Below are 10,065 nucleotides of genomic sequence, written 5' to 3' on the forward strand. Positions count from 1 at the left end.
ATTGAGTAATTTCTTAAGAAAGCAAAAAAACAAAACAAAACCCAAAACAATTTCCCTGCAGATTCTTGCAGGTTTACAAGCTCTCTGGGAGATCTAATCTTAAACGCACGTTTGTGAACATTGCATTGTTTTTGCAAACTTTGTGGTTTCAGACTGACTATTCTCTTGCTGTTAATAGCCATTTTCTTTTCAGTTTTAGCTTCTTCACCAACTCAGTTTTGATCATCTGTTGATATTTTTGCTATCTGTTGATATTTAATGCAGTCCATTTTTAACTGAATCCTTCATCAATAACTGAGTATCGTTGGAAGAACTATCCATCTGGTTTAGTTCCAAGTGGGGAGAAAGACACTGGAAACATGGAGGCTGATTGGAAAGATGGTTTATTTTATTATTATTTTCTATAAAAAGTTTTTTATTTTTTATTTTAAAACAAACATTACATCATTAATCAACCAGTGTGTCATCTGGGTACAAATTTTTGTGTCATCATATTTAACGTTTACCACCATTTTCTTAATATATATTTCTTTGCTTTTACATTTCAATTTAATATATCTCCTGTTAAAAACATTTTTCTTCTGGATTTATTTAGTTTTATACCACTTTTTGTCCATATTCTTTTTCTATCCAGTGATAAAATTGCCCCGGTACGTTATAATACTACTACTTCTTCCTTCCCTTTAATTGCCAATGTTAATCTATTCATTTCTGTACATTCTAATATTTTCTTAATTACCTCTCTCTCTGTAGGGATTTTTTTTTTCACTTTCCAATTTTGTGCAAATACAATTCTCGCTGTTGTTAATACATGAATAATCAAATATACATTTTCTTTACTATATTTCTCAGATAAGATAGGAAAGATGGTTTATTGATGGACAAGACCACATGGGTTTGAGGTCCTGGGCAGCTGACCACATGGAGTGGACTTGAGCTTCCTGTTCCTGTGCAAGAATATGTATTCTATTGGCTGCTGTCAGACTCCCATGGGGCTATGCAGGGGTCATAGCTCAGGTTGTCTGAGATACGTTTGGTTGAATCTTGATGGGTGATGCAATGTCCTTAGCAAATTTTGAAATGCAGTGAACCCTGCTGCTAGATGGGTAGAGGGCTAATCCTATTATGTCCTGAGGGTTGATGTCTTAATCCCATCACCGTGGAGCTGAAGTTCTAATTGTCTTGTAGATAGGCTGGCCCAGTCTTTCTTAATTTGTTCCAAAATATCTGCTGGGGGCAGGGAGCTGGTGTCCTGGGGTTCTGTTTCCTTTAAAATTTTTATTTCTCTTTTAGGTGAAATATTTTATCCTACCTTTTTAATATTTCCTAAAATATTTCATTCTTCTAGGAGGGGTGGGTGTTAATTTTCTACAGTATCATCAGTAACTGAGTTTAAATATGCTTGGGATAAACACGTCTATCGCCTGACAAAAATTTAAAAAATAAAATAATAAATAAATAGTAATTAAAATTAATTGATTAAAAAGAAAAAAAACAAAGAAAAACTCAAAGGACAGACTGGATGGACCATTGGGTCTTTTCCTGCCATCAGTTCTCTAAGTTTCCATTTTTTTCTCCTATCAGCACAAAATTTCCTGTGCCATTGGCTGTAACTCAATCCCAACACATAGTAGTAGAGCTTAATTTTACACAATTTGACAAGCTGTTTTTATTTCTTCAAATTTCTCCCTTTTTTCTCCGTAGGTCCTCTGCAGTTGTGGCTAGATGCTTTAATTTTTTCTTTCTTCATTCCAAAGCATTTTGTCTCTAATCCTTTCTAATCATGCTTTCAGAGTTTCCTTTTGCACACTTTATACAATTCTTCTATTTTATATATTTCAGATGTATTAATCCTCAGTTGAAATCTTTTGCCCTGGGCATCTATACTTTAACTGTAAGAGTCCTTGGTAAGTAAAAGGTAAAATCTCTTTGCAGGTGAGTACGAATCCTAATGATTACCTAGCTATCCAACCTTCTTAACAACTGTATGGAAGTGGTCCACCATTGTCTTCTGCTAGGATGATGTTCTGACCCAGCTCCCCAAACATGACAAACCCCCTGATGTGAACTCAAAAGATGCTTTTATTAGGAATGCCGGCAGCCCCAGCAAAAAGTTTCTCTCACAGGCTAACATGTCCGGCCAGCCAGAAGATGAATAGTTGTCTGCCACACCTATTCATCTCCGCCCCCTGCCTTTTATCCCCAGAGCTAGGGTGGGGCTTTGCTAGCAGCGGTGGCTCTTCCTTCCCAAGGATCGACCCACGGATTTCCACTGCTCTGCTCTCCTCTGCCTTCTGCACATCTGCACATCAGGCACTGGACCCAGCTGTTCCTCCTTTTCCTCATCAGCCACCTCCAGACCTGGGGGCTGTTGACTCTCCATCTGAGGGCTGATGGATGGCCCAGGCTCCTCCTCTGTCTCTCTCTCTCTGCCAGCTCCATTCCCTCTTCCTTCTCAGCTTGCCTTGATGCTGGCCCTGACTCTTACACCTCCTCCTCCTCTGATTCGGCTGCTAGAAGGTCTAGCAGCCAACAGGCCACAACCAGAGGTGAGTTTCAGAAGGTTCTGACCAGTTCTGGAGAACTGGTAGCAGAAATTTTGAGTAGTTCAGAGAACCGGTAGTAAAAATTCTGACTGGCCCCGCCCCCATCTATTCTCTGCCTTCCAATTCCCAGCTGATCGGGAGGAAATGGGGATTTTGCAGTAACCTTCCCCTGGAGTGGGGAGGGAATGGAGATTTTACAGTATTCTTCCCCTGCCACGCCCACCAAGACAAGCCACGCCCACCAAGCCACACCCAGAGAACCGGTAGTAAAAAAAATTGAAACCCACCACTGGCTGCAACAGATAATTTTTTTAACTTCCCAGTGTAGCCTACAGTTCTGAGACTTCCTGATTGCCTCCTTTCTAGAGATTGAACAGATCCAACCATGTTTAGCCTTTTAAGTTCCCTGTTTTCTTCTAGTTCTCATCTATATTATTAATTTAAAATATACTAGCCGTAAGATATAGACTCAGAAATGAATAGATAGTCTTCAACTTACAACCACAATTAAGCCCAAAATTTATGTTACTAACTGGGCAATTCGTTAAGTGTGTTTTGCGCTATTTTGCGACTTTTCTTGCCACATTTGTTAAGTGAATCACTGCAGTTGTTAAATTAGTAACCCGGTTGTTAAGTGAATCTGATTTCCCCCTTGTGTTTGCTAGTCGGAAGGTTGCAAAAGTTGATCGCATGACCCCGGGACATTGCAACCGTCATAAATTTGAGTCAGTTGTCAAGCATCTGCATGTAAATCATGTGACCATGGATTGCTGCAATGGTCATAAGTCTGAAAAATGGCCATAAGTTACTTTTTTCAGTGCTGTTGTAACTTCAAACGGTCACTAAGTGAACTGCCTGTACTTGGGGAAATGATATTCTCTAGCCAAGATGGGAAATGGATCCTGAGACTTGTATTATAGTTTCTATTCAATTGTGCTCAAATGTGCCACTGAAAATTTGAGTAATTCTAACAAGCATTGACCAGAATGTCAGGAGACAGGGTCAAATTTTTGACCATTTGGAAAGATATCTGAGGAACAGTTGGGGGTAGGTTTATTCAGCCAAGACAGCCTTAACACAAACTTACTTTCATTTTCTGGGGAATGAAAATTAATTAGACAAACTACCCTGTATTGGCAACCTGCTTACAAATGTTGATAGGAAATTTGGAGGAATTTTGGAAGAAGACCAGTGAGAGGGTGAGACTATAGACCATTATACCTATGGGAGAAGGATAGGTTTGGGTGGGACTATCTCACCCATGTTCTACCCTGAGGGATTTTTTTAACAATGATATCTTGATTTTAAGATATATATACTCCATTTTGGTATATCTTCCTTTTTTATTATTATTTCTTACCACAAACTGGCAAGACACTGCAGTTTTATTTTCATCAACCGTGGTCAGAAATGGGACCAAAAGCAATCAAAAGGAGGCAGGACCACCAGTTGTCCACCTATATTATGGGATGAAAAACTCATTAAAAAGCAGACAATGTCTTCTCCAAGTAAATTTTGTTTGTCTAATTGGAAGTATTTGGTAATGAATATGCCAGTAAAGAATGCACAGATAACAATATTTGCTATACAAATATAGTAATTCTTTTCTTTCCTTTCCCTTCCTCCCTTCCCCCACCCTCCCTTTCCCCTTCTTTTCTTCCTTCCTTCCTTTCTTTCTCTTTCTTTCCCTTTTTCCTTCCTTCCTTCCTTCCTTCCTTCCTTCCTTTCTTTCTTTCTTTCCCTTTTTCCTTCCTTCCTTCCTTCCTTCCTTCCTTCCTTCCTTCCTTCCTTCCTTCCTTCCTTCCTTCCTTCCTTTTCTTTTTGTCTTCTCTTTCTGCAGCAGGAATCCCTGCCCCAGTATACTTTGGAGTATCCCTAGACACAACTTGCCTCCAATGGGGAAGCAAACTATGTGGAGGTCAAGGAGCTTGTAGGCTGTATGATTCCAAGGCTTTTAGGTAACTTATTAATTTCTTCTCCATAACTCCCCACAGAATATCATTTGCGGGACTGCCCTTATCTGGATTATTTCTGTCCATCCCATTGCACGGGATGAGCAGCTACCAAGTGCCTCCCCTGAGGCAGTGTCATCTTATGGGACCTAGAAGAACATTGTTAGGGTTCAGGGTTAGGTCTCTGAACCCTAACAGTTCAGGATCATGTATCATATTGTCCAATATCTGAGAGAACATCCAGGTCTGTCTATCTATCTATCTATCTATCTATCTATCTATCTATCTATCTATCTATCTATCTATCTATCTATCTATCTATTTATTTATTTATTTATTTATTTATTTATTTTGTCACAACAATATATGTAGGTATCATACAAAAAGATTATATAGTATATAAACACATATATGAGTAAATATAAGGACGTATAAGCATATATATATAGGAAGAAGAAAAGAAAAACAATAGGACAGGAACGGTAGGCACGTTTGTGTGCTTATGCACGCCCCTTATGGTCCTCTTAGGAATGGGGTGAGGTCAATAGTAGAAAGTTTTCGTTTAAAGCTTTTGGGATTATGGGAAGAGACCACAGAGTCAGGTAAAGTATTCCAAGCACTGATGATTCTGTTACAGAAGTCATATTTTCTGCAATCTACATTAAAGCGGTTGACATTAAGTTTAAATCTATTGGTTGCTCTAGTATTATTGCAATTAAAGCTGAAGTAGTCTTTAACAGGAAGGACATTACAATAGATGATTCTATGAGCTAAACTTAGGTCTTGTCGAAGGCGACGGAGTTCCAAGTTTTCTAAGCCTAGGATTTCAAGTCTGGTGGGATAAGATATTTTGTTGTTTTCAGAGGAATGGAGAACTCTTCTTGTAAAATATTTCTGGACACGTTCAATTGTACTGATGTCAGAGATGTGGTGAGGGTTCCAAACAGGCGAGCTGTATTCTAGAATTGGTCTAGCAAATGTTTTATATGCTCTGGTTAGTAGTGTAGTATATGTAAAAATCTATGACCTAGATTTTCTCTCAGACACTGACCAGTATGATACATGACCCTGAACTGTTAGGAAAGGGAGTGGATATTATCTCCAGGCTTGGCTAGCTATATATGTATGATATAAGAGCTATGGTGGCGCAGTGGTTAAAATGCAGTATTGCAGGCTAACTCTGCTCACATAACCAGGAGTTCGATTCCCTCAATCCTGACTGGCTCAAGGTTGACTCAGCTGTCCATCCTTCCAAGGTCGATTAAATGAGGACCCAGATTGTTGGGGAAAATATGCTGACTCTGTAAACTGCTTAGATCAGGGGTCTCCAACCTTGGGCCCTTTAAGACTTGTGGACTTCAACTCTCAGAGTTCCTCAGCCAGCTTTGCTGGCTGAGGGACTCTGGGACTTGAAGTCCACAAGTCTTAAAGGGACCAAGGTTGGAGACACCTGGCTTAGAGAGATCTGTAAATCACTGTAAAGTGCTGTTGCTATTGTAGACTTTTCTATTGGAATTATATTTCTAGGGGGCCTTGGTGCTCTCTGAGCTTGATGGTCTTCTTGCAGAGGTTTCATTACTCAACTAGGTAACATCATCAGGGCTAACTTACCTAATTGGGCCATGAAATGCCTGCAATTCAGAGAGCGTCAAGGATCCCACAATTCAACCCTGAGCTACAAATATTCTCTTTTATATTTCTCTGCCATACAGACTCATAAACTATGGATCGAGGGGACTCCTCTTTCAAAGAAATAAGCATTAGCTTTGGATGCCACCCCATTGATCAGGAGAGGCAGTCTAGTGTGCAGTTATCAGCAAGACTTTGATAGCAAACAAGATCGTTCTGCAAACAATCAAAGTGCACAGGCTGAGTTTATTCCGTTCCTGTTCCTTTAACCTCCAGAGAAAAGGGCTTTCCCAAACCCAGCGAGGTACCACAAATGCCAAAATGGAAGACCATGTTCACAATAAGAAGGAGGACAAAATAGCATAGAGGGGGAGAAATCCAAGTATGCCATCCTTAAGAAAGTTCTTACTTAAAAAAAAACCTTGTAATTACCAAGAGAAAGAGGACAAGTTGAGTATTTTCTTAGAGAGACAGAGAGAAAGAGAGGGAGGGAGGGAAAGAGTAGGTAGATAATAATAGGTAGATATCTAGCTGGCTAGCTAGCAACCTACCTATTATCATCAACCTACCTACCTATCCTCCTACCATCTCTCGCTCTCCCTCTCATTAAGAAAATGCTCAACTTTCCATCTCTCGCTTGGTAATTCCATCTACAGATAGATATAGGTTGATGATAGATATAGATTGATGATATTGATGATAGATAGATAGACAGACAGAGAGCGAGGAGATGGGGAAAGGGATGGAGGAGAGAGAGAGAGAGAGAGAGAGAGAGAGAGAGAGAAAGAGAGAGAGACGGGAGAAAGAGAGGGAGGAGAGAGAGAGACGGGGAGAAAGAGAGGGAGAGGGAGGAAGGAAGGAAGGGAGAGAGAGAAAGAGAGACGGGGAGAAAGAGAGCGAGAGGGAGGGAGGGAGGGAGGGAGAGAGAGAGAGTGTGTGTATTATAATAGGCAAATCCCAGAATTGAATGGAAAAGCCTTTCATTTCCTGTTGAATAAAATGTGACTTCTTGGACCAGAACCTTTTCATAGTACAGCATCTTTTCAAAAATAACAAACAATGAATATATCAGCAATTCCCTGATATAGGTGATGGATTCGGTGCATCTGTCAATCTATTGCAGATACATCTACCTTGGTTTGACGATTGTTTTAGGCACCGTCTCCACCATCCTCAGCGTTGCCGTCTTGATCGTCTTAAAGAAAAGATCCGTTTCGCCACCAAACGAAACCCCTGCGAGCAGCAGGGAGAGAGAAGCTACCTCAGTGAAAAAATGGAAAAGTGACTTTGTCAAGAGAGACTGCCTGATTCAGAAGGCCTACTGGACAGAAAAAGAAACACAACTTTAGGAAGACTGTGTTCAAGGAGAACTTGGACTGAAACTGGAGCTTCTAACATAGTCTTTTTCAAGTTGCCAACATTGAAAAACACTATTCTAACCAGTGGTGGGATTCAGCCAGTTCGCACCACTTTGGGAGAACCGGTTGTTAACTTTCTGAGCAGTTTGGCAAACTGGTTGTTGGAAGAAATCAATATGGCAGAGAACCGGTTGTTAAATTACTTGAATCCCACCACTGGTTCTAACCCAACCCACTATATATTAATGTGCTGCAATATGGAAGGGAGAGGTGTGGATGTCTCCTTTTAATAAATTTGGTGAGGGGAAACTGGAGGTCCCAACGATGTTTTTTTCAGGAGACAACTGGACTTTCTTGTCTTTTCTTCCTTTTGAAGACATTTCGCTTCTCATCCAAGAAGCTTCTTCAGCTCTGACTGGATAGTGGGAAATGGAAGGATTTATATTCCTTGCAGACAGCATCCTTTTAGAGCAGGGGTGTCAAACTCGGATTTCATTGAGGGCTGCACCAGGGTTGTGTTTGACCTTGGGGCAGGGGACGGTGTGTGTGGCCAGCTCGACGTCATTCATGTTGGGGGTGCCCAAGCGTTCTGCCAGCGAAAACAGCTCCTGGGCCCCATTTTCGGCTGTGACAGCCTCCTGCAACCCTCTGCCAGTAAAAACAGAGCTCCTGAGGGCCGCCCACAGTCCTCCCAAGCTCCGTTTTCGCTGGCAGAGGCACATTGGGCCACTCCTTCACTGTTTCCAGGGCAGCCCTGTGGGATAGATCTAAGCACCCTGCAGGCCGAATTCGGCCCTCAGGCCTTGAGTTTGATACCCCTGTTTTAGAGGGTCGTCGAAGCACTTGGGGGTTTGCCTGTGTCCTCAGAGTCACCTGAGTAGTGATCCAGGGGTGGGTTTCGAATTTTTTTACTACCAGTTCTGTGGGTGTGGCTTGGTGGGCGTGACATGGCTTGGTGGGCGTGGCTTGGTGGGCATGGCAGGGGAAGGATACTGTAAAATCTCCATTCCCTCCCCACTTCAGGGGAAGGTTACTGCAAAATCCCCATTCCCTCCCGATCAGCTGGGACTTGGGAGGCAGAGAATAGATGGTGGCGGGGCCAGTCAGAATTTTTACTACCGGTTCTCCAAACTACTCAAAATTTCCGCTATGGGTTCTCCAGGACTGGTCACAACCTGCTGAAACCCACCTCTGTAATGATCCTGGTTCCTGTAGTCTGCAATTTTTCCTCTGGAAATCCATTCCTACTCCCACACCGTTCAAAGGGCGTCCATCCCAAATGGTATATAGCTAAAAGTCTGTAGAGATTCTCAATCATCCAGGTCATGGTTGTCCCAAAGTGCTTTCTCAGGACGCAACTGGACTTTCTTGGTTTTTTTTTCTTTTGAAGAGGAAACAGGAGATAGATCAGGTCATATTATTCCCCCACTGTTGACAACATGGTTGTCAAGGTTCCAGAAAAACCTCCTCTGCATAAAAAAAAAACTCAGTTTCCAGGCCTGACAATGGTCCTTTCAGCAGTTCCAAGAAGTTTCCATACCCATTTGCACTATTCAGGCGGCCCTGAGGGCACAGATTAACCTCCAAGTGGCCTGAACAATTCTCAGAGAGAGAGCTAATGACCAGATGAGTGCAAGGGATATAAATCCTCCTATTCTCCACCATTCAGTCAGAACTGAGGAAGCTTCTTGGATGAGAAGTGAAATGTCTAAAAATAACAACAGCAGCAGCAACAACAACAACAACAGAGTTGGAAGGGACCTTGGAGATCTTCTAGTCCAACCCCCTGCCCAGGCAGGAAACCTTACACCATTTCAGACAAATGGCTATGCAACATTTTCTTAAAAATTTCCAGTGTTGGAGCATTTACAACTTCTGCAGGCAAGTTGTTCCACTGATTAATTGTTCTAACTGTCAGGAAATTTCTCCTTAGTTCTAAGTTGCTTCTCTCCTTGATTAGTTTCCACCCATTGCTTCTTGTTCTACCCTCAGGTGCTTTGGAGAACAGCCCGACTCCCTCTTCTTTGTGGCAACCCCTGAGATATTGAAACACTGCTATCATGTCTCCCCTAGTCCTTCTTTTTATTAAACTAGACATACCCAGTTCCTGTAGCCGTTCTTCATATGTTTTAGCCTCCAGTCCCCTAATCATCTTTGTTGCTCTTCTCTGCACTCTTTCTAGAGTCTCAACATCTTTTTTTCATCGCGGCGACCAAAACTGAATGCAATATTCCAGGTGTGGCCTTACCAAGGCATTATAAAGTGTTATTAACACTTCCCGTGATCTTGATTCTATCCCTCTGTTTATGCAGACTAGAACTGTGTTGGCTTTTTTGGCAGCTGCTGGCTCATATCTAAATGGTTGTCCACTAGGACTCCAAGATCCCTCTCACAGTTACTACTATTGAGCAAGGTAGTAAGGAAAAAAAACAAAGGAAGTCCAGTTGCCTTTTCGGTAAAGGATGCCTTTCTTGTCTGTACGATTAGTAATCCATATAGTTTCCCCCTAACTTCAGTGGGCTTAAAGTCTATAAAAAGAAGTCACCTTTTGACGTGTAATCCAAAACATTCTTAAGTAAC

General features: G+C 41.6%; 1 protein-coding gene across 1 annotated transcript in view; it reads left to right on the plus strand.

Moving 5' to 3' along the window:
- The window catches only part of SLCO1C1 (solute carrier organic anion transporter family member 1C1), a 32,100-nt gene extending 24,440 nt beyond the window's left edge, over positions 1-7,660 (plus strand). Inside the window, exons 10-12 of the mRNA XM_058190438.1 lie at positions 1,843-1,907; positions 4,387-4,504; positions 7,251-7,660. Of these exons, the coding sequence (XP_058046421.1) occupies positions 1,843-1,907; positions 4,387-4,504; positions 7,251-7,476 (409 nt within the window). The 3' untranslated portion in view covers positions 7,477-7,660. The remainder of the gene's footprint in view (positions 1-1,842; positions 1,908-4,386; positions 4,505-7,250) is intronic.
- The last annotated feature ends 2,405 nt before the right edge of the window (positions 7,661-10,065 follow it).

This window comes from Ahaetulla prasina, chromosome 7 (assembly GCF_028640845.1).
Source record: "Ahaetulla prasina isolate Xishuangbanna chromosome 7, ASM2864084v1, whole genome shotgun sequence".
Lineage (NCBI taxonomy): Eukaryota > Metazoa > Chordata > Lepidosauria > Squamata > Colubridae > Ahaetulla > Ahaetulla prasina.